The sequence below is a fragment of the Marmota marmota genome, unplaced genomic scaffold (assembly GCF_001458135.2).
Source record: "Marmota marmota marmota unplaced genomic scaffold, marMar, whole genome shotgun sequence".
Lineage (NCBI taxonomy): Eukaryota > Metazoa > Chordata > Mammalia > Rodentia > Sciuridae > Marmota > Marmota marmota.
The window spans coordinates 692,902-718,299 of record NW_025999999.1 but is presented as its reverse complement, the minus strand read 5'-3'; the positions used below and the strand labels follow the sequence as shown (position 1 = coordinate 718,299).

Below are 25,398 nucleotides of genomic sequence, written 5' to 3'. Positions count from 1 at the left end.
GGTTATCTCAGTGTGGTTTTGACCTATTTTTTTTTAATTCTGCATTTTGCACAACAATAAATTTCTGAGAACGGATCCAGCAACAACAGTACATTTTATTCAGAACGTGCAGGGAATTAATGGCTCTGAATTGTCATAGATTAGTTATTGTGCTGTTTTACCATGATAGCATATTAGTAACTGAGTATTAGAACCTGTGGTGGTCGATGCAAGAGTTACAGAGTACAGGGAATAGCAGATTTATTTATGCAGTGATCCAGAAAACACTCCTTAATGAAGGCTGCATGTTCACTGGATCAGGAGGGGATGGGGATGTGAGGCAGAGCTGAGAGAAGGTATCCCTGAGAGTGAGAAGGGGGACGATGTCTCCAAGGAGGAGAAGTGGCAGGTGTGGCACAGCAGCAGCCAGTAGCCCTTCTTCAGACAGGAATGAAGCAGAGCTGGTACAAAGGTGGCACACGGCCAAATGAATTGGCAATGGGGGTGGTGTCGATGTCCTTGGGGTCAATCACAGGTTTCAGCTTAAAATTCTGTAAAATGGTGGTCAGGAACAAAAACAGCTCCATGCGGGCCAGGCCTTCTCCCAAACATATACGTTTTCCTAAAGATGACAAACACAGAGTTTTCCCTCCTTAAACATTAGGTTCTGAAATGTTATAAAGAATATTCAGTAACTTATATGATGAATGATTACTTATGTGTATGGGTCAAAGACAGAATGGTTGGAGAGACAGATGCACAGAAGATTAGTCACAGTCGCTACCCACTTGTATCTCATTTTATCAGGCACCCTGTGCTAGACAGGTTTTTGCTCTTATACTTCCTTCATGACCTATGTCCCTGTCATATCCTCTTTACAATGCATGCTTAGAAGGTGGTGGACTCTCACCCTCTATAAGTTTTCTCATAATAGTCATGCTTCCACAGAAGCATGGCTCACTTCCAATCCTATTTTCTCTTATTTTGTTTTATCCAGCTAAATATGAGTGACTTAAAAGAAGGGCTCCGTCCTTAACATCTGGATATGGGCAGTGCCAGGCCCAACATGGGCATCAAAATCCATGGCAAAAAAATGAAGGTGATTCCATGTCTAGAGTCTCAGCACACACAATTTAACGATGAGACAGAATTCCCAAATGCATGATCATGAGAAGAGGAAGAGGATGGTGCTCTGCAATCTCTGCAGACTATCCTTCCACATTCCCAAGGTTTTGTTCAGCCTTCATTTATCTGGTATGCTCTGACCCCCTAGATCTATAGAAAACATTCTCTCCTGGACTCCATTACTTCTGTAAGGTGCCCTGCCTTCTCTTCTTCCCTTGCTCCTCACCTCCTGTAAGCCAGCTCAACCCTCTTTCCCTTGTATCGCCTTCTATCCTAGCTGGCGACCTGTGCTGGGTTCACAAATCTGACTATTCCAATAACTTAAGAAAACAGCAAAGGAAGCACGGAAACACACAAAAGAAGTACCTTTTCAAAATCCAAGGTGACTCTCCGACCTTAGGGGTCCGTGGAAAGAGAGAGCCACTGGAATTCTTTATTCTTATATAGGAGACATACAAGGGGAGATTCCGTGGAACATTCTATCCCAAAAAGGGCAAGAGGTAGGATTACAAAGGAATAGGTGAGTGTAACTCAATCCCACCAGGTAGTGCCTACTCCTGGAGCCACGCCTTATTATCTGAGCAGAGGTAAAGCCCAAATTATTGTGGGGCACAATAATTGTTTAGTATCTCTTGCTCAGGACTTAACGGCGTGTATTTCCAGAGTGGCTCCCGACACCCTTGTTAGAATGTTTTTGGATATAAAAAAGCAGAATGAGGGCTGGGATTGTGGCTCAGTGATAGAGCACTTGCCTAGCATGTGTGAGGCACTGGGTTCAATTCTCAGCTCCACATACAAACAAATAAATTAATAAGTTCATCAACAACTAATAAAAATACTAAAAAAAAAAAAAAGCAGAATGAAAGCAAATTCACCCTCTGCCTCCCTAGAAACCTGTGTTTCCCTCTCTCACAGCACAGGTTTCAATGATTACAATGATCTAGATTACAATGATCTGTTTGTTCATCTGCTTCCTAACTCAGGAGTGAGACTCTTAAGAGCCCATTATGTATGCTAGGCTACTTGGCATCTAAGAGTGATACTCTTAGAAGTTTCAGCTGAGTAGATTGTTGATACAGCCAGAGGCACAATTCAACCAAACTATGCCATAACTTTATCCATTGGAAAAACTGGGTCAGACATTCCGCAAAGTACCACCAAAGGGACCCAGTAGTGAAGATGCATCACTAATAAGGGAAAGTGCAAGGGTATTGGAGTGGAGCTCCAATTTGATAATGTACAATGAGCAAATTTACCAGCTCCAAAGGAGGCACCCATGTAAGTTGCATCTGTTCCTAAAAAAAATTATCTTGTTCCCTAAAGTTACAAATTGAAATGAATTTTTATTACCTGATGAGAAAGGCATAAAGTAGTCACTTTTCTTAAAGTTGCCACTCTCATCCATAAAGTGCCCAGGGTCGAACACCTCTGGATTAGGGAATTCCTTATTGTCATGCAGCACGGAAGTCAGTGATGTTATTATTCTTGTTCCCTGGAAACAACAGACAGATAAAATTAGTAATAAAGAAGTTGAATGGAGGGTTGGGGTTGTGGCTCAGTGGTAGAGCGCTTGCCTAGCACGTGTGAGGCACCGGGTTTGATTCTCAGCACTGCATATAAATAAATAAATAAAATAAAGCTCCATCAACAATTAAAAAAAATTAAGTCAAATGGAAAGAAATAATGGAATTCATCTGATGTATATTTGAGGAAATCCAGGTCCAAGGACAAGCAGTGACAATTCCAGAAAGACAAACCAAGCAAGAGTTTAAGGCCACAAGCAGTAATTTTGTGAAAGCATCCTCTGTGAGCAGTTGTAGGGCTGAGTACTTGGGAATATGGATGCTAGACCTTCTGAATTCTACTTAGCACCAAGCTGGGACCTTGGTGTCTGTCTCCACATGTTGCTCTATTTCATCAATTCAGTTTTTGCATATCTCACATGTGGTTTATGGTTTACAATAGAATTTTGGGCTCACTCTTGAAAAGTCAGGAGTATTTAGAATAATTTATTTAAATAAATAAATAATTGTGGATTTTTTAGAGATCTGGTCTGATTTAAAATGACTATTGGTGAGATATTAACAAGTACACTAACACCTATTGAGCGCTTATCATTGGAATGTAATATGTTTATTTTGATATCAAACATGGAGGAACTCTTCACAGATTAATCCTATCTTAAAAACACATCAGGGTGAAAATTAGAAAAGTCATCATTTTGCAACAATTTAGGTAGGATCAAGTCGGGCACGGATCATCAATTAATGTTAAAACTGTTGGTTGAGGGCTGGGGCTGTGGCTCACTGGTTGAGCACTTGCCTCTCATATGTGAGACACTGGGTTCGGTCCTCAGCACCACATACATACATACATACATACATACATACATAAATATATGTGTCCATCTACAACTAAAGTAAAATAACATGGATGAATGGATGGGAAAAAAATGTGGCATTTATAAACAATGGAATATTACTCAGCACTAAAAAAATAATAAAATCACGGCATTTGCAGGGAAATGGATGGCATTAGAGCAGGTTATGCTAAGTGAAGTTAGCCAATCCCCCAAAAAAACAAATGTCAAATGTCTTCTCTGATATAAGGAGGGTGACTCAAAATGGGGTAGGGAGGAAGAGCATGGGAAGAAAATTACCTCTAGATAGGGAAGAGGAGTGGGAGGGAAAGGGGGGAGAAGGGGAATTGCATGGATGGTGGAAGGAGACCCTCATCATTGTACAAAATACATGTATGAAGATGTGAATTTTGTGTCAACATATCTTGTATACAGAGATATGATAAATTGTTGTATAAAGGTGTATTAAGAATTGTAATGCATAATAATAATAATAAGAAGAAGAAGAAGAAGAAGAGAAAAATAAATAAATAATTTTAAAAAATAAAAATAAAAACTTGTTGGTTGAGTTATTTGGAAACAGGTTATTCATAATGTCTTAAATAAGAAGAATCTTCTGAACTTATTTTTTATTTTTACTTTAATAACAGAACCTCAGCAATAAAGAGATCTGGCACACATCCCCATACTAAGTGTGAATCTTAGTAGCACCAATAATGGGACAAACTGAAATCATGTGCCATCAGCCATAATCTGATGCAGTGGGACATCCATGATATCACCCATATAATGTTCTTTTCCAAAACACAAAACTGATTTCTAATATCCAAGAAAACAACCACACAAAATCAAGCTGAGGAACATTTTATATGACCATGGATTGAACTCTTCAAAAAGTGTCAGAGTACACAGCTGCATTGTTAGTGGCACTATAAATTAGTACAACCACTCTGGAAAGCAGTGTGGAAATTCCTTAAAAAACTAAGAGTAAATCTACCAATACACTCATTTTCTCCTTGGCATTTATCCTAAAACTAAAACTAAAATCAGCATAATATAGCAATACATTCACTTTGATGTTTATAGCAACACAATTCACATTAGCCAAATCAGGGAATTAGCCCAGATGCCTGTCAATATATGAATAAATCAAGATAATAATTAAATTCACCATTTCTGTACATTGTGATCAAACTGCAAACATCTTAATAGCAAACATTTGTTTTTAGGGTTTATATTGTTTATATTAGGAACATTCTTAAGAAAGAAAAGAAAATTTTAAAAAAAAGGCACACAGACTGAGAATAAATATTTGCAAAACTTATCTACCATAATGAGTTTTAATTTTTTTAAAAAACTTAAAAATAGGAATATAAACAACCCAATAAAAAATAGGCATATAATTTGAACAGACACATTAACAAAGAAGATATATGAATGGCCAATCAACATATAAGAAGAAGCCAACATTATTTATGAAGAAAATAGAAGGGAAAACAAAAATGTGGTACCACTGCAGTGGCCAAAATACAAAAAGACTAACAACGACAAGGGATGTGGGATACCTGGAAGGGAGATTTAAAACAGCACAGCCACATCACAAGACCATTTGGTGGTTTGGCCTAAAGTAACCACGTAAGCAAAAATTCCCATTCCTAGGTATTCTCCAGTAGAAAGGAAAACATGTCCACATAAGAACCTGCATGCAAATGTGCATACCACCTGTAGTCAAGTAGTTAAAAACTGGAAATATACCAAATGTCCATCAATTAGTGAACTTCAAACCAATAACCAATGTTTGATACTCCTTATGGAATCCCATTCATAATAAAAAGGAGCAAACTTAAGATACAGCAATAAGAGCCAGACTGTAATCCCAGCAACTTAGGAGATTTGAGGCAGGAGGATCACAAGTTCATATTCTGAATATTAATCCCTTATTGAACAAATAGTTTTAAAATACTTTCTCAACTGTTCATTTCCCCACTCTGTTAAATCATTTCCTTGGCTGAAGAGAAGCTTTTTAGTTTGACATAATTCCACTATCAAAACTTCTTTTGTGAAAGGTTCATACAGTTTAGAAATCAGTCCAGTTTTTTATACACATAATTCACCTAAAAATAGGTGCACATATATATAAATGCACATGTATGCGATATAATATATCACATATGTATATGACTTTTGTATGTTGATTTTTATCCTGCAACTTTACTGAATTTGTCAGATCTAACTGGAGAGTTTCAGATTTTTCTCTATATAAAATCATATCTGCAAACAGAGGATAATTTGACCTCTTATTTTCTTATTATTTGGATGCCTTTCTCTTGCTGACTTGCTCTCAGCTATGTTGACTAAGAATAGCAAAAGCAGGCATCCTGATCTTATGGGACATGATTTCAGCTCTTCCCCATTCAATATGATGTTGTTGTGGTTCTATCATATTTAGCCTCTATTATGCTGATGTACATTCATTCTTTATCTAATTTATTGAGGGCTTTTGATCATAAGGGGATGTTGAATTTTATCAAAGGCTTTTCTGTACCTATTGAGAAAATCATATGGGTTTTTTGTCCTTCATTTTGTTGATATGATGTATTACATTTATTGATTATATATTAAACCATCCTTACATTCCTGGAATACACCCTACATGATCAGAAAGGTTAGCTAATGGCTACAGTCAATTTTTCATATTATATTCTGCAAGAAGGGAAGAATTCATCTGCCGAGTGGAGGAGAGACAAGTACTTTATGAACAAATAAACCTCATCTAAGATTCTGCATTTGTTCAAATGTAATAATTGACACCAAAACAAAACTTATTTGTCACTGTAAAGCAAATGAACACAAAAAAGTACAGATAATGAAGTAAAGACAAATGAATGTAGCCACAGCAGGGAATATTACCTACCTTATTTTGCAAAGACATCACTATCCTGATGCCAAAAATTTGAAAAAGAAAATTTGAGAAAAAAAATATTGGAGACTAATTATAAATATAAATACAAACACTCTGAGCAAAACTTAGCAATTCAAACTGAGCTGTGGGTATATGAATTTTTTAAATACATACAAACACAAACACCTACATAGTTATTCTGTATGTACAGGCAGACCAAATATATGGCAATATTGACAGATATAGAGAATATATTTGATCAAATTGTACATGCATTTTGATTAAAAAGAAGGCATAAAAGTAAAAGAATAGGGCAAATAAAACAAATATTAACCAGATCACAGAATCCTATACACAAAAATTATAAATCAATCTACAAATTGTTAGCAATGATAAGTGAATTTAGCAAGGTTTCTAGATGTAAAGTCCTCACATGTAAATTTTATCTCCATATACCAGAAACAAAGAATAAAGAAGGTATTTTTAAAAGTATACAAGTCACATTAACATCAAAAATATCATTTATTTTGGGACAAAGGAAGATAGGAAAGCCACTGCATTGAAAACAAAACAATATTGAGAAAATTAAAGAAAGCCTAAATGAATTGGGAGCATAATTATATGCATGAACTGAAAGATTCAACACATCAAAACATGCTTTCCAAACATATTTATAGATTTAATGTCACTTGTAAATAAGCAAACACGTTTTGGGAAATCAACAAACTCATACTTTTTTTTTAGAGAGAGAGAGAGAATCTTTTTTTTTTTTTTTTTTTTTTTTTTTTTTTTTTTTTTTGTAGATGGACACAACACAATGCCTTTATTTTTATGTGGTGCTGAGAATCAAACCTGGGTCCCACCCGTGCTAGGCGAGCGCTCTACCGCTGAGCCACAATCCCAGCCCAACAAACTCATACTTTTGATACATATTTTAAAATGTGAACACCTAAGTGCAGCCAAAAAAATTAACAGAAAAAGTTTGTAAGACACAAATCAAGACTTGTTATATAACTTTATAAACCCAAACTGAAAACATCAGTTTAATTGCTGCCACACATATGAGTTTTGCACTTGCCTCATCTAGTGTTGATAAAGGATCAGAAACATACTCTAAAATTGGGAACTTCAAGAGCATTGAAGCACAGTGTAAGAGACAAGCTCACCTTGGGGATGAAGTAGTTTCTAAATTTAACATCACAGGTCACTGCATGGGGCAGACTGGTGGGGATGAGATCAATGTATCTCTGGATCTCATGTAACACAGCCTCTGTGTAGGGCATGCGGCTCCTGTCCTGCATGCAAGGGCTGCGATCTCTGCCAATCACATGGTCAATCTCTTCTTGGACTTTAGCTGATAAGACAAAATTAAGAACTGAAGGAAAAGGAAAAAAATGGCATATTTGTCATAACATTTCAGGACTACAGGAAGCATAATGGTGTGCCAACAGTATTATAAAGCCATAAGTATATCTAGATTTGCTTTTACAGGTACACACAACTCTCTTCCAATGTAGGCATTAAGACAAATCTGTAAACACATTCACAATAGCATATAAGATAGCAATAAAAATAGAAATGATTAAAAAACTTGAATTATATAAATATTTAGCACATTATGAACTAAAGAAATTACTGTCCTTGCAGGAAAAAAAAACACAAAATAAGAATTAATTTCATGGGCTAGGGCTGTAGCTCAGTGGCAGAGTGCTTGCCTAGCATGAGTGAGGTACTGGGTTCAAATCTTAGCACCATATAAAAATTTTCTTAAATGAATAAATAAATAAAAAATAAAATAATAAAAAAGAATTAACTTCATATCAAATTAATACAATAAATACAAACATTCTGAGCAAAATGCATCAAATTAAACTGACTCCCTTCCCACCTATAGTATCACCTTGTCCATCCTGAAGTGGCTACTCCCTCGACCTGGGGCCTAGCACACTCCCATCTTTGTATATGAGTTATCCTGATTCCTAGAGCCTGTTACTTTAGTTCACTTGATTTCAGATATTTGGATAAAGTATAACCTCTAGTATCTTTGTGAGAAAATAAAAACATAGAAAGACATAAAATGGGACATCAAGAATTTTAAATGTGAAGCGAACTGGAGAGCACATGTAGAGTTTTTTTTTACTAGCATATTTTTCTGATTTTTTATTAGTTATTTTATTAATTTGTTCTAATTTGTTATACATGACAGCAGAATGCATTTCAGTTCATAGTACTCAAAACTTTCAAAATTATATAAATAAATGGAAATTAAATAACTTACTTTGAACAACCAATGGGTCAAGGGTAAAATCAAAGAGAAATAAAATTTCTTTAAACAAATGAAATATTTATAGCAACCAATACCTACATTAATCAAGCAGAAAGAAATAGAAGGGACACTGGACTCAAGGTGCACACCTGTAATCCCAGCAACTCTAGAGAATGAGGCAGGAGGATCATAAGTTCAAAGCCAGCTTCAGTAACTTAACAAGACCCTGTCTCAAAAATAAAATGGAGTGGGGATATAGCTCAGTGGTAAAGTGCCTCTGGGTTCAAATCCCACAATAATAATAATAATAATAATAATAATAATAATGGGATATCAATAGAGTAGAGCAAGCAAGTCAGGAAAAGAGGGAGAAAAGGAAAGGAAAGACACTGGGGAATAATATTGATCAAATTACATTGTGTTCACACACATACGGCATGATGAAACTCACTATTATGTATAATTATTATGAACCAATAAATTATTTTTAAATCAGAAAAAATCTCAAATAAACAGCCTACTATTGCATCTCAAGGAACTAGAAAAACAAGAACAAACAAAATTAGGAAAAGGAAAGAAAGAATAAAGATCAGAGCAGAAATAAATAGAGACTAAAAAAATGACAAGGATCAATGAAACAAAAAGCTAATTCTTCAAAAAGAAAAAGTTGAAAAACTCTGAGATAGTCTAACAAAAACAGAACAAAGACACGAATAAATAAAAACAAAGATGAAAAGGGAGACATTACAACTGACACCACAGATATATAAAAAAATAATTAGAGATTATTATGAATAACTATCCACAACAAATTTGGCAAACTAAAAAAAAAAAAAAACAATTGGACAAATTACTGGACATATATATCTTACCAACATTGAATCTTGAAGAAATAGAAAACCTAAGCAGACCAATAAAAGTAACCAGATTGAATCCACAATTAAAAAGTTCCCCATCAAAGAGAAACCCAGGATCAGATGATTTCACTGCTAATTCTACCAAACACTTAAAGATGTTCAATAATTCTTAATTTGTTCCCAAACATTGAAGAGGAGAGAATTTCTCCAAGCATCTTTTACAAGGCTAGCATTACCCTAATACCAAAATCAGACAAGGGTACATAAAAAAAAAAAATACACGTTAATATTCTTGATGAACAAAGATATGAAAATCCTCAACAACATACTATCAAACAGAATCCAAAGGCATGTTTAAAAGATTATTCACCATGATCAAGTGGGATTCAGAGAAGCAAATATGATTCAGTATTTGCAAATCAATAATATGAAACAAAATATCAGCATAACAAAGAACTAAAACCATATGATCATCTCAATTATACTGCATGACACTGAATGAGGAAAAGCTGAATGTTTCTAAGATCTGGCACAAGACAAGAATATCTACTTGTCACTTTTCAACATAGTACTAAAAGTCCTAGCCAGATCATTCAAGCAAGAGAAAGAAAAAAATGTCCTCCAAGTTGGAAATGGGAATTCTAATTTTCTAATTATCACTGTTTGCAGATAAAATGATCTCACACACAGAAAAACCAAAGATTCTACACACAAAAAAAAAGTTAGAAAATAATGAATTAAACAAGACTGTAGAATACAAAACACAAAAATCAGTAGTGCTGCTATATGCCAATAGTAAATTATCTGAAATAAAAAGCAAGAAAGAAATCCCACTTACAATAGCTTCAAAAAATTAAACAAAATATCTAGGAATAAATTTAACCAAAAAGGTAAAAGATCCATACAATAAAAACTATAAGACATTGATGAAAATAATTGAAAAGTACACACAAAAAAATGGAAAGACATTCTGTGTTCATGGATTAGAAGAATCAATATTTTTAAATGTCATATACCCAAAGCAATCTACAGGTTTAGTGCAGTCTCTATGAAAACACCAGTGGTGTTCTTCATAGAAACTAGAAAAAACAAGCCTAAAATTTGAATGCAAACATTCATACACACAAACACCCTGAATAGCCAAAATCATCTTTTTGGGGAGGGAGAGGGTACTGGAGATTAAACTCAGGGGCACTCAACCAGCAAGCCACATCCTCAGCCCCATTTTGTGTTTTATTTAGAGACAGGATCTCACTGAGTTGCTTCAAGCCTCACTTTTGCTGAAGCTGGTGTTGAACTCACAATCTTCCTGTCTCAGCCTCCCAAGCTTCTGGGATTACCAGCGCCTGATGCCAAAGTCATCTTAAGCAAAAACAGGAAGCATTACACTGCCCAAATTCAAAATATGCTACATGACTGAAGAAACCAAATAGTGTGGTATTGGCATGAAAACAGACACAGAGACCAATAAATGGAATAAACATCTTAGAAGTAAACTCATTCCTCTACAGTCAACTGATTTTTCACAAAAGTGCTAAAAACAATCATTGGAAAAAAGGCAGTCTTCTCAATAAGTAAAAATTGGTTATCCACATGCCTCAGACTGAAACTAGACCTGTATCTCTCATTGTTTACAAAATTCAACTCAAAATGGATTAAAGACTTAAATATAAGACCCGAAACTATGAAATTACTAGAAGAAAATATAAGGGAAATGTTTTAGAACATCAGAATTGGCAAGGATTTTTTGGACAAGACCACAAAGGAACAGAAAACAAAAGCAAAAATAGACAAATGAGATGATATCAAAATAAAAACTTCTGCACAGCAAAGAAAATAATCATCAGAGTAAAAGAAGACTGGAGAGTAAATTTTTTCGTCAACTTGTAAATCTGAAGCTATCCTTTGTCTATGAGTACACAAGCTGAGAGCTGCTTGTGAGAATTTTAATGCCATTCTGATTCTTAATCTTTATATAATTACTTGATTTATCTCTGAAAGTATTGGTAATTTCTCCCTTAAGTGTAGTGTTCTGAAATTCCATGGGTGGATATTTTCATTACATTCCTTTTTCTGGACATTCAGTGAACATTTTCTTTATAGTTGGCAAAAAAAAAAAAAAATAGAGGTCTTTCCTCTGGCACTACTCATTCTCTGGAGTTTATATCTGGCTGCTGAATTTCAGAAGCATAATGAAGACAGAGCTAAGGACCTTGGAATTTGAGTGAATTCTTTTTTAGCCCTTCTTTTCAGACTGCACCTCATTCTTTCTCTGCCTTTTTCTGTGTCCCTGAGTGCTGAACCTCTAAGATTCCATTTCCTTTAGAGAGTTAGCCTTCCTTAGCTCCGGGGGGTGGGAAATAAAATCACTAATAAAGAAAGATGAGGAAGGAACCAGGGGAAGAGCCTCCTGTTTCCTGCTTCATTCTCCCTCTACTTTCTTTGCCACTTGGCTCTTCCAAATACTGAGCTCTATGGGGAATTGCAGGGACAAAATTAGCCTGCGTACACGGTGAATCTTCTTGTGAATTAAGGTTATAACTGCAGTGTCCTACCAAAACATTGTCACTTGCCATCTGCTCTTTGGGTCTCTAAAGTTTCCTAAAGACTTGTTAGCTATTTCCTGTACTTCTCTAATTTCAACAGGAGTAATTTTCATTTGTAATTAATTTGTCATCATCTATCCCAGAAAAATGTAAAGGGTGTGGCTAATCTACTATGCAGAACCAGAGTCTTTTAAAGGCAAATCATTTTTTTAAATGGTAAGTATTTTTAAAAGAAAAAAAGTATTGACCCAAGAAAAATTCTTACCTTGACAAATATATTTTTTCTGCACTCAGAATTCTAGAATAATAAAATTCCTTGGGCACATCTTCTCCCTCAATAGGAAATACCTTTCTTATAAATCTAACCTTTTAAAATAATTCCAAGACTATAAATATTCTCAGGCTGTCTCATCATATTTCTAGAATATCTACTGTGCTTAAATAAATTTCTGTCTTCCCTGCACCAGCATTAGAATACTTTGTTTTCAGAATAAGGAAAGCTCTTTAAGAATATACTACTATGGTTTTGATAGGGTTTCAGTGTTTCTCCTGAAGTGTCATGTGCTAGAAGCTTGGTCCCCAATGTAGCAATGAGACAAAGTGAAACCTTTAAGAGCTGGGGCCTAATGGGAGGTAATTAGGACACAGGAGTTCTACCCTAAGAAGGTGTTAAGTGGCCTCACAGAGTAAATTACCTTCCAAGAGAATGGGTTGTTAGAAGAAAGTCTACTTCTTACCCTGAATCTCCCTTCTGCATGGGCCACTTATCACCCTCATATGTGTTCACACAACTCTAATGCCATCCACCATGAGACCCTCACTAGAGCTGAGCAGATGTCAATGTCATGGTCTCAAACCTCCAGAATGGCAACTAATAAACCTCTTTTCTCTATAAAGTACTCAGCTTCAGGTATTTTGTTATAGACAAAAAAAAATATGGGCTAAGACACCATTGAAAGCAGTCTGTTGCCAGGCATGGTGGTGCATGTCCATGATTCCAGCAGCTTGGGAGTCTAAGGGAGGAATATGACAGGTTTGAAGCCAGCCTCAGCAACTAAGCAAGGCTACGATCAACCTAGTGAGACCCTGTCTCAAAATGCCCCTGTGTTCAATTCCTGGTACCAAAAATTAAAAAAAAAAAGGGGGGTGGTCTGTTACTCAGAAAAACAATATATAAGCTTATTCCAGTCCATTATGCTTGTACTAGATGCTTTACCCAGAGTACTTTCTTTCCACGGATTACTTTCTCACTAATACCTCAAGCTCTATTCCTTTGCTTCTGCTCACCTATTTTGAAAAATTATCTTTTTTTTCTTTTTTAATATTTATTTTTTAATTGTAATTGAACACAATACCCTCATTTTATTTGTTTATTTTTATGTGGTGCTGAGGATTGAACCCAGGGCCTCACACGTGCTAGACGAGCACTTTACCACTGAGCCACAACTCCAGCCCCAATTATCTTATTTTTATACCTTCATTATATTTGCACAAATTATAGCTAGTGGCACAGAAATTTTAATACTGGAGCTTCTCAGAGACCCAAGATGGAGGACACTATCAGTGTTTTCACATCTTTCTGAAATTCACCCTGCTTGCTGTATGTGGTCATACCTGTGATCTCTGTATGCTTCAGCAGGAGCAAAAGTCCATATCTCATAGTGGTGCTTGTTGTCTCCGTTCCCGCTCCAAACACATCAGTTACAGTGTTTAACAAGTTTTCAATGGTAAATTCAGTCTGTTGATTGTCCTTTCCCTGGGAATTACATGATTATTTCATTATTTGACAACTTTCCATCATATTTATTATAGTGAAACCAAATAACTCAGGTTTTTCTAAAGAAGAGAAAACTTCAACAATACAGAATTTAGTATTAAAATTGTAATAATCACATAGTTTAGCAGTGAATGTAGCACCACAAAGGAGGAGGAGGAGAAGGTAGCTCATGTACAAAATGTAGTAATGAAAAATGACAAGTACCTGTGTCCATAATGCTTCAGGGCTAGTGCACTAGTTCTAGATAAACAGCATGAGACTCCTTATATGTGAAATAAATACACTATTTTGTGAAGCCCTTGTTAAACTTGGTTTTCTCCTGTTGGTATACACACACAATTTTAATTCATAGAAATGTTTATGTTAGAGCCAAATCTTGAAAAAAAAATGTTATAAGCCAGAAAAAAAAAGAGTTTGCAATTCTGCAATGTGGCAGAATAAAAGGCTCCTGACTCTCCCCTTACACATGCATGCACTAAGTAAACATCTATTTCTATATCAACTACCTGTGAGATAAATTTAGAATCAAGTGAAGCGAAAATGTCTACATCTAACAAGTAGGAAAAACTCTTGTATACTTATGCATGATCCCACTCCAAACACTGTACCACAGAATCTGGGATGAAATCCCCAACACCCAGTGAAGAGGCAGGTTTGGACCACATCATAACACCCTAATTCAAAGGTTCCTCCCAGTTTACTCAAAATTTACTAACTCTGGGAGTGGAAGAATTAGGCATATAGGAGTCTCTCTAGACCACAGGGGGGTGGGGAAGTGGTTTTATATAGGAGCACAAGCATTCCCAGGGGATTTATACCCAATAATTGAGGCAGATAGGGCATAAAAGTCAAAGTTCCTATCTGGAAGAGATGTGCTAGCATACCCTGCCAACTGCTGCTACTCACAGCTGAGCTTCTAATTAGCCTGCATCAGGGAGCTAACCAACCCAACAAGTAGATTTCTGACAGCCTGAGAAGAGCTTGGTACTTCCTTAGTCTTCCCTCATGATGCCCCCTCTCCCCATAATAAAAACAAGTCGACCCATTTGCACTGGAAGGGGCTTGTCTATGCACTGAGCATCACAATTTCTATAGTTTTCACCTAAGGAACCACTTCCTTAATCAACTAGCTCTGGTTGTGTCCTTAAATCACAGAAAACAGTTGTGTCCTTAAATCACAGAAAACAAAGAGAAGGATATATAGTAAGCCCACTTCCAGCAGCTATCTGCCCAGGATCAGAGAGAATGATTGGAATTTGAGTGCAGGCATTTGTGGATCCTCCCCCTAGATTAGTAGAGAGAGAGTTAAAGATAAACACCTGATCCCAATTTCACGGTGCGGAGAGTACATTAATAAATAAGACCCAAGGGGCTGAGCTTGTACCTCAGTGGTTGAGCACTGGGTTCAATCCTCAGCACCACATTTTTTAAAATAAATAAATAAATAAAACAAAGATATTAAAAAGAAGAAAAAAAACTAACAACATTTCTGAAAAAAAAAAAAGACCCAACTACATGATACATAGATAAGACTCTACTTCACCTTCAAGAACACTCCGGCTGAAAGTGAAGGGATTGAAAAAGACATTCAATACAAATGAAAACCAAAAGACAGCAGGGATAACTACATCTACACCAGACAAAACACTGGGTCAAACACTAAAAAGAGACAAAGAAGGTCATTATGAAGTGATAAATTGACTAATTCATCAAGAAGATATGACAATTATAAATATATATGCATCCAACATTGGAGCATGTAAACATTTAAACTAAACATTAAGAGATCTGAGGGAATGCATAGATTACAACACCAAAATAGGAGTATCCCACTTTTAACAACAGATAGATAATACAGACAAAAATTCAGTATAAATATATTGGACTACACTTTAGACCAGATGGACTTAATAGACATAAAAAGCATTCTATCCAACAGTGGTATGCTCAACCTTCTCAAGTGCACATGGAACATTCTCCCAGGTAGATCATGGATTAGGCCACAAAACTAGTCTTAACAAAATTAAAAAGACTGAAACTTTATCAAATTATCTCTTCAGACCACAAAGGTATGAATCTAAATATCAATAATGAGAGGAATCAAGGCTAGAAATCACAAATGCATGGAAATTAGACAAGATATTCCAGAACAACTATTGAGTTAAAGAAAAATTATTAGGAAAACTAAAATATGTCCTGCAGGGGCTGGGGATGTGGCTCAGGCGGTAGCGCGCTCGCCTGGCATGCGTGTGGCCCGGGTTCGATCCTCAGCACCACATACCAACAAAGATGTTGTGTCCGCCGAGAACTGAAAAATAAACGTTGAAAAATTCTCTAAAAAAAAAAAAAAATATGTCCTGCAATAACTGATAATGGAAACAATATATCATGACTTATGGGACACACCAAAAGCAGTTCTAAGGGGAAGTTGGAGGAGGAGGAGAAAATTGATAACATGAAGCAATCTGAAATACTGACCTCAGAGTGTGTCTTTAACAAACACCACCCAATTTAACATTCCTACCCAGTGCTCCAGATCAGCATTAATTTAATAAGGTTCCTATAATTCTGAAGTGACCTGTGGCATGCTTAATATTATGTAATCAACCCAACTAAAATAGATACTCCTCAACAGGAATACTTGGTAAGCAAACGTAATCAATCATCCCTATTGGTAACATCAACTTCACACACTTTCTAAGATTGTCATCTCAAAATTACAGTAAGGTTAGGAAAGAGTACAACACTTATAAACCAATACTCATATTTGCATCAGTTCAAATGAATTTAAAGAATCTGTGGTTATGTACAAATTACACTACTAGACTAGTAATTGAAATCAGCTAGCTTACATAAAACATTGTGGAAAAAATTAAAGAAAACCTAAATAAATAGAAAGATATCTCATGTACATCTACTAAAATCCTTAGTATTGTTAAGATGACATTACTCCTCAAATTGGTCTAAATATTTAAAGGGATCCATATCAAAATCCCTACAAGCTTCTTTGCAGGAGTTGATAAGATTATCCTAAATTTTTTATGGAACTTCACATGACCTAAATCCTTAAGAGCCAAAACAAAATTAGAAAAGAACAGAACTGGAGTCATTACAGTTCCTGATTTCAAAATTAAAAACTCCATTAATTAAAATTATGTGATATTAGCAGAAAGAAAGATACATAGATCAATGGAATAAAATTAAGAGCCCCAAAACAAACCCTCATATATAGTCAATTGATTTTCAACAAATGTTCCAAGATCATTCAATGTGGAAATAATACTTTCAACAAAAGATGTTGGGATGACTGGATATCCACATGCAAAAGAATGAAATTGGAACCTTACCTCACACAATGAAAATTTAACTAAAAGTGAATCATGTACATGAAGGTAATAGTTAAAATTATAAAACCCTCAAAAGAGAACTTAGAGTGAACCTTCATGACTTTGGTTTAGGTAATTGTTTCTTAGTTATGACCCAAAAGTTACAAGCAATCAAAATGGAATTTCACACAAAAAGAAAACTTTTCTATTTCAAAAGACATTTTAAAGAAATTGAAAATGTGATACACAAAATGGGAGAAAATATCTTCGATCTTTATATCAGTATAAGGAACTTGTATCTAGTATACACAGGCCCAAGCCAACTTAACAAGACCCTGTCTCAAAATGAAAAAAAAATAAAATTAAAAGAGAAAGGGATGTAGCTCAGTGGTAAAGCACCTCTGGGTTCAATTCCTGGTACCAAACACCAACACACACACACAACACACACAGTGAAAGAACACTTCACACCCTCTAGGATGGCTGGAATAAAAAAGATAGACACCTTGGTGAGAAAGCAGGAAAACTGGAGCACTCATACACTGCAGAGAGATTTTAAAATGGTGGAGCCAATTTCATGCCTATGTTTTCTTCTAGGTTTTCATATTTTTAGCTCTTACATTTAGGTCCCTGCATCTAAAATGCTAAACATAGAGATGCAATATCAGCGAGCAATTCCACTGTGATGTGGAATCCCTAGAAAAATGAAAACATGTATAACCAATACCTTATACACAAAGATTCCTAGTATTATTCATAATAGACAAAGAATGGAAACAATTTAAATGTCCAACAACCGATGAATGAAAACATTAAATGTAATATATCAAGACACTGAAATATTTTTCTATCATATAAAGGGATGAGGTACTGATACATGCTACATCAATGAACCTTGAAAGGTTTATGACAAAAGTGAACAAAGCCAGTCACAAAAGACCATACACCATGTAGTTCCATTCATATGAAATGTACAGAAGAACAAATCTATAAAGACAGAAAGTAGACCACTATTGCCTAAATCTGAAGGCTTGGGAGCAATGAAGGAGACTAGGGTTTGTTTTCTAGGTGATGAACATGTTCTGAAACTGATTCTAGTTGAGGTTCCATAACTCTCTGAAAATAGTAAGAGTATTAAACTATACTTAAAATCTATACAGAGATAGTATGTAAATGATAGCTAATAAAAGTATCAACAAAAAATAAAATAACCTGTATTTTTAATACTATACTGAGCTCCAAGGAACAACACAGTTTTAAATACAGTATTGAGGCAACAGCCTTTGGTGACTGAAGTACAAGAGACCTTAGAGTTCACTATAATCTGAGCTTAATGGTGAGGCTCAATAGCATCAAGAAAATCCCTCTCAATGTGTATCAAATATAAAGAACTCATGTAGGTCCATGTTTTTGGTAAGATGTCCATACTTTTAATGAGATTTTCAAATTAATTAGACCCTGCATGATGATCATGCCCTAGAAACAGACAAGACAGAGAGTCAAAGTGATTTCCTTCTTCTCTTCACCATTTTTCTTTGAACTATTCCCTCTTTTTCACTTCATCTACAACAGGCCAAACTCAAATTCATAAACAACTCTGTAGAAAATTTTATAAAAGTCACACTTTGATTCCTTGCCACCTTAGCCCACTGCCCACTGACTTACTTTTTTCAAAGTGTTACAAAGTGGTGGAGTCAAATAATAGTGGACACAAACGATAGATTTATTCTCTAAAGTTGGTTCTTTCCAGATTCTTCTACATTTTTCCTCTTCCAGTAAATAGAACTTTGTACCTATACAAGTGTGCTTATGTACTTCTCGGTTTCCAAACTGACCCTACCACCATTCAAGTTCACTATCCCAGTCTTTTCCTACTTGGTTAAACTTATCAAATGGCATAACTGTCCTGATACTGAAATTTCCCACACAGTTCCTATTATTTGGCTCCCATCTACTCCACTAAAATAAAAATCTATAAATCTCTGAGAATATTATAAGGTGGATAACTTGAATTTCAGAATCTGCATTTCTATAATCCAGACATTTATTAATCCAAAGTGTAAAGAAATGAAAAAAATCTCATAGCTAATCTATAAGCTCAACTGTCACCATATAGACCATTCTACAGAACTCCCAGAATAATTTTCCTTGCATAACATTGTTATTCTGGCCCGTACATACCTGACCAAATAAAAACTCTTCATGCCAACAATCAGGTTTGCAGAGTATTTAACAAATATCTTCCCCTCATTATCTGTTCAGATTCATTTCCAGTAGCATTCTCTCCTCTATCTCTGCCACCACACACATCTGAATTCTCACTACATCACTATCCATCTAAAATTCCGTCCCATGTTTCTCACTGCAAATACTTAAAAGATCTATATTAAACCTCTGGAAATGTAGGAAGTCCAACATTACGGTTTGGATATGTGGTGTCCCCAAAAAGATCATATGGGAGAAAATGCAAGGACATTCAGAGGTGAAATGATTAGGTGATAAGAAGTGTAACCTAATCAAAGACTTAATCCACTAATGTGGATTAACTAAGTGGTAACTGTAGGCAGGTAGGATGTGGCTAGAGAAGGTCACTGGGGGTGTGTCTTTGGGGTTTATATTTTGTCCCTAGTGAGTGGAATTCTCTCTCTGCTTTCTGGTGGCCCTATCCTGAGCTGCTTTTCCCTCCACACTCTTCCCATGATGTTCTGCCTCACCTTAGACCCAGAGAAATGGAGTTGACTGTATGAACTGAGACCTCTAAAACCATGAGTCCCTAATAAACTTTTTCTCCTTTGAAATTGTTCTTGTCAGGTCTTTTGGTCACAATGATGAAAAAGTTGGCTAAAACTCCCACCTAGGTTAAACCCTTCCTTTTTATTCTCCCATATGATGTGTGATGTATCTGTGTCAACTTTTATTTTATGGCTTGATATTTTGTATTTTCTATAGGTTTGAATTTGCATCTTACCTGAGGTGAACTTTCCTCTCTTTACTCAAAGAGATTATTAGAGCTTAAAAACAGTGCCTATGTACTATAAATGTTAAACAATTCCGTTTTAAATCTTCCACGATGCTTAGTCCAGATCCATGTATGTACACACTAGGTACTTAAGTGCTTATCAAGTATTTCTTGCCTGACCAGTTACATCCCCAATAAGTAAAAGATATTATCAATGAACCACAAAATGCAAGCAAATAACATTCTACCTCTTTCATTTTGATCAGGAAGCAATCAATGAAGTCCCGAGGATTGTTGACATCCAAAGATTCTTGGTGCTCTTTTATTTTCTCCAAAACATAACTTCTTATATAATCAAAATTTTTAATAATTGTGTTCTGACTCCCTGGGAGATAATCCATGAGAGCAGGGAAAATATTGTAGACCTTAAAAATTAAATGACATTTATTAAGTTAAAACCATGTAATGAAGACATAGGCAAATATAATAATCCAACTTAAGCCCAGGTTAAAAACTGGAGTGAACAAAAAATGGTCTCCAACTTGAGCAGCATGTGATTGCACGAATGAAGAAGTCCTTCATGCTGACAGGAAGATGGGAATAAACTGACCACGTCATCAAACATGAGAAGAATGTCCCATCCTGATACATTTTTTACAGCATTAGGGCATCTTTATGTCACTTACAACCTTGAAATATAGAATGCCGTGAATTGCTATGATTCACATGTAACACATGAGCACAGAGGTTAAGGACGTTTGGACAACCTGATACAGAGCACACAGCCACTCCCTGCTATTCCTTCCACCAGCAATAAGCCTCAGGAACAGAATTACGATTTTGTAACTGGGAGGGGTGCAAAGATACCATGAAAACCAGCACTGCATTTTATAGACAAGCACTTGTACACAAGAATGGTTAAATGACTCCTATAAAATCATGATATTATCTTTTAGGCAGAGTTTAGAGCACAGTAGCTCAACACAGGGTAATAGTGTGATGTTTGCTTATGGTTCATTCACACCCAAAACCAATCATTCTGGGATCTTGACCCTGGTCACTTTCTCAACTAGGATACCAGCTGAAGCCTCAAACACACTCACTATTCAGAGGATCCTGGCAGCAGCTGTGTCCCAACATTCTCCATCCTTGATATTCTAAATTACAATATTGCTGCCAAGTAATGTCATGAAGAGCTCCTTAGTGTTGACTGGCAGACCAGCCTGTGGGTCATGGAAACTTTTCAACAAGAGCCCTGGACGTCCACTGTGTGCCTGGACATGCTTTGGGGCAGTCACCAAAGTGCTGCCTAGAAACAGAGGTTTGATGGGAAAACCACTAGCCACTGGCTTGAATTCTACCCCAAGATTCAGGCATTTGTCGTCTTTGTAAAAATGAAGGGCTGTCTACCTTTTTGAGAGGTTCATACCATGATACTAAGATCTGGACAGAACTGTGGTGTCTAAACATTTACTTCACAGTAGGCACCACCAAAAAAAAATTCTATATCTTGGAAAAGCTGCAGAATCAATTTTATCAGAACTCTGGAAGACAGTCATATGTTTACAAAGGGTAAACCAAATGGGAAAAAAAAAAGACCTAAAAACTCAGCTTTGTGGCATTGCTTCTGTTCTTCCCACCTCCCTCCCGGGCTTGGCAGTGGCCTTAAAGTGGGCAGCCCTGTTCCCAGTGAGGGACCTTGGTTCTTGGTTCCAGAGGAACAGAGATTGTGTTTTTCTCTTGTAACCTATCGAGGACTACCTGAAAGACAGAAGTAAAGCCTGTGTATCTGCTTCATCTGAGTCAGAACTCACTTGGGCAGAAAAGCAATGACAATATCAAAAATCTCATAATGCCCCATCTGGAAAAAAATTATTTTATAATGCCACTAAGCAACCCTGAGCCAGCCATGGCAAAAGAGTACAGTGAAGGCACAACAGCCTAGGAAGGAAAGTTAGGGAGACGGTTCTTTGAAAAATTAGGACATTTGAGAGCGCCCACACATTCTGATAAATTCAAACAAATTACAAATAGGCCCAGGGCAAGACACAGGCTAAGAAAAGACTTAAGTTTTTAACCTCTGCTGACCTCTAGCCTGCTTAAAAGCAAGTGCAGGCTATTACAAGGAGTGCCCAGCATAGAGCCAATCTGGAGGGAGTTCCTCCCTCTCTCCCTTTATTTCTTTCCTTTTTCTTTCTTCACTTCTTTTCATCCCCTCCTCTTTCTCTCTCTCTCTCCCCTCCTCTTTATATTTTTCCCCTTACTCCCCTTATCTATCTCTAATTCTTGTCTTCCTCCTTCTCCTCCTTTCTCTCTCTTCTTCTCCTTCTCCTCCTCACAGCCAAGGAATCTCTATCAAAACTAGCCTACCATGATGGTGCAAGCCTATAACGTCAGCTCATCAGGGGACTAAGGCAGAGGATTCTAATTTAATAAGACCCCGTCACAAAACAAAAAATTTTTCAAGATCCAAGGAAGTAGCTCAGTGGTAGACCACTTGGCATAAAGCTCTGGATTCAATTTCCAGGACCAAAAACTAACTGAACTCAAGAATTAGAGACTTCAGAGATAACACATGACAAAGAACAGATATTTTTTAAAAATATTTAGAAAGTCACTAAATACCAACAGCTATAGAACACAAAAAGTAAATAACAACAACGAAAAAGAAAAGAAAAACAACAGCAAAAAAAAAAATTTTAAACCCTAAAGAGAAAGGGAAGTGTAAGTTCAAGGACTGCCAAATCAGAGTATACAAAATATCCAGTTTTCAAACATTCACTTCATAGCTCAGTTCTGGAATTGTGGACTGCTCAGAGAAAAGAGCATACATGGTTTCTCAAAAAGATCTCACCTGGATCCATGGGGAGCTTAAAAGTCTGAGGTTTTCATTGAATTTTTCCATCAAGTTAAGAAAATTCTGATCTTTATAATCAAAACGTTTCTGGAAAATAATGGAGCAGATCACATTGCAGGGAGCACAGCCCAGTATAAAAGTGGGATCACAGGGTGAGCCTAAAGAATTGGAAACATGAAAAATCATTAATATGCATGTATATACATTCGATACTTCATCTTTCATAACAGATAAAGATAAGTTTAGAAAATCTAAGCATCTACCTAGAAATTCCCTATCAGCAAAAACTTCAGCATACTTAAAATCAACACATCTCTTTCCTCTAAATCTGAATTTATCTTTCTGTCCTAGCTTATTTCATAATAATTACCTAATATTCTGTTGGCATCACTACCTTTGTTTACATAATTCTAACCCAAGTGACAATTTTCTTTTTGGTACTGGGGATTGAACCCAGGGGTGCTAAGCCACATCCTTAGCCCTTTTTAATTTTTATTTTGAGACAGGTTCTCAATAAGTTGCTTAGAGCCTAGCTAAATTGCTGAGGCTGGCCTCAAACTTGTGATCCTCCTGCCTCGGCATCCCAAAACTGGGATTACACACATACATCATAGCCCCAAACATTCACTAACAATTACTTTGGAAGGCAAAAGAAAAAAATGTAAAATGTATTTTTAAAATACCTAATAATTCAAGTTATCAGCGTAAATCACATCTCTCTAGAAAACTTATAGATAGTTATATAGAAAGGAAGAAAACAGCAACCTGGAAACCCATTTTTTTTTAACTAGTGTTATTTTCCATAATTTTATTTCCATTTTGCTTAACTGTCTTTAGCTCAACAACTAGAGAAATGCAAATTAAAACTACACTGCGGGGGCTGGGTTTATGACTCAGTGGTAGAGCACTTGCCTAGCACTTGTAAGGCACTGGGTTCGATCCTCAGCACCACATAAAAAAAAATAAATAAAATAAAGGTATTATTAAAAAACAAAAGCTACACTGAGATTTCATCTCACTCCAACCAGAATGGCAATTATCAAGAATATAAGTAACAATAAATGTTGGCAAGGCTGTGGGGAAAAGAATACACTTATACATTATTGGTGAGACTGCAAATTGGTGCAACTTCTCTGTAAAGCAGTATAGAGATTTCTCAAAAAACTAGGAATGGAACCACCATTTGACCCAGTTATCCCACTCCTTAAAATTAGCATACGACAGTGATACAGCCACATCATTGTTTATAGTAGCACAATTCACTATTGGTAAGCTATGGAGCCAACCTCGGTGCCCTTTAACAGATGAATGGATAAAGAAATTGTGGTATATAAACATAATGGAGTATTACTTAACCAGAGAGAAGAATGACCTTGTGATATTTGCCTGTAAATGAATGGGTCTGGAGACTATCATACTAAGTGAAATAAACCAATCCTAAAAAACCAAAGGTTAAATGTCCTCTGATGTGTAAAAGCTAACCCACAATAGCGGCTGGAGATAGAAGTTCAGTAGATTAGATAAAGGGGAATGAAGGGAAGGACAGGGATAAGAAAAGGAAAGACGGTGGACTGAATCTGGCATAACTTTCCTATATACATATATGAATGCACCACAGTGACACTCACCATCATGTACATCCACAAGACTGGGGTCCTAATCAGAATAAGACATATTCCATGCTTGTATAATCATAACAAAATGGGTTCTACTATTATGTAGAACAAAATAATAATAATAATAATAATTTTTTTAAAAGATGAACAGCTGCCTGCGACCCACCAGCAGAAGAGGAGCAGCGGCCTGCTGAGAGGCAGAGCCGCCCCCTCCCCCTGCGCCGGCAAGGTAGACAGAACTGTGACCACCCACAGAGCAGGCCCAGCGGCCTGCTGAGGGGCAGAGCCGCCCCCCACCCCCCGCGCCTGCCAGGTAGGAGGAACTGTGACCACCAACAGAAAAGGCCCAGTGGCCCGCGGAGGGACAGAGCTTCCAATCACTCCTGCAAGGTAGGCGGGCCGGCGACCCACCGGCAGAAGAGGAGCAGCGGCCTGCTGAGAGGCAGAGCCGCCCCCTCCCCCCGCGCCTGCAAGGTAGACGGAACTGTGACCACCATCAGAACAGGCCAGACCTGCAACCGACAGACAGAACAGGCCCAGTGGCCTGAGGAAGGGTAGAGCCGCCCACCCCCCCACGCCTGCAAGGTAGGCGGACCTGCGACCCACTGGCAGAACAGCCCCAGAGGCCTGCAGAGGGGCAGTGCCGCTGTCTGCGCCTGCAAAGTAGGCAGAACTGCGACCACCGACAGAACAAGCCTAGCGGCCCGCAGAGGGACAGAGCTGCCGCTCGAGCCTGCAAGGTAGGCAGACCTGCTACCGACCGGCAGAACAGGCCCAGTGGCCTGCCGGCGTGGTAGGCATATTGCCCCAATTGGAGGAGGGGCAGAGC

The 25,398-nt window shown here is 36.9% G+C and overlaps 1 protein-coding gene across 1 annotated transcript in view; it reads right to left on the bottom strand.

Annotated features, from left to right (window-relative positions):
• Positions 1-75: 75 nt before the first annotated feature.
• The window catches only part of LOC107149729 (cytochrome P450 2C18-like), a 36,178-nt gene continuing 10,855 nt past the window's right edge, over positions 76-25,398 (bottom strand). The window contains exons 4-9 of the mRNA XM_015494547.2: positions 22,951-23,111; positions 20,345-20,521; positions 13,649-13,790; positions 7,532-7,719; positions 2,455-2,596; positions 76-601 (exon numbers count right to left, since the gene is read on the bottom strand). Of these exons, the coding sequence (XP_015350033.1) occupies positions 420-601; positions 2,455-2,596; positions 7,532-7,719; positions 13,649-13,790; positions 20,345-20,521; positions 22,951-23,111 (992 nt within the window). The 3' untranslated portion in view covers positions 76-419. The remainder of the gene's footprint in view (positions 602-2,454; positions 2,597-7,531; positions 7,720-13,648; positions 13,791-20,344; positions 20,522-22,950; positions 23,112-25,398) is intronic.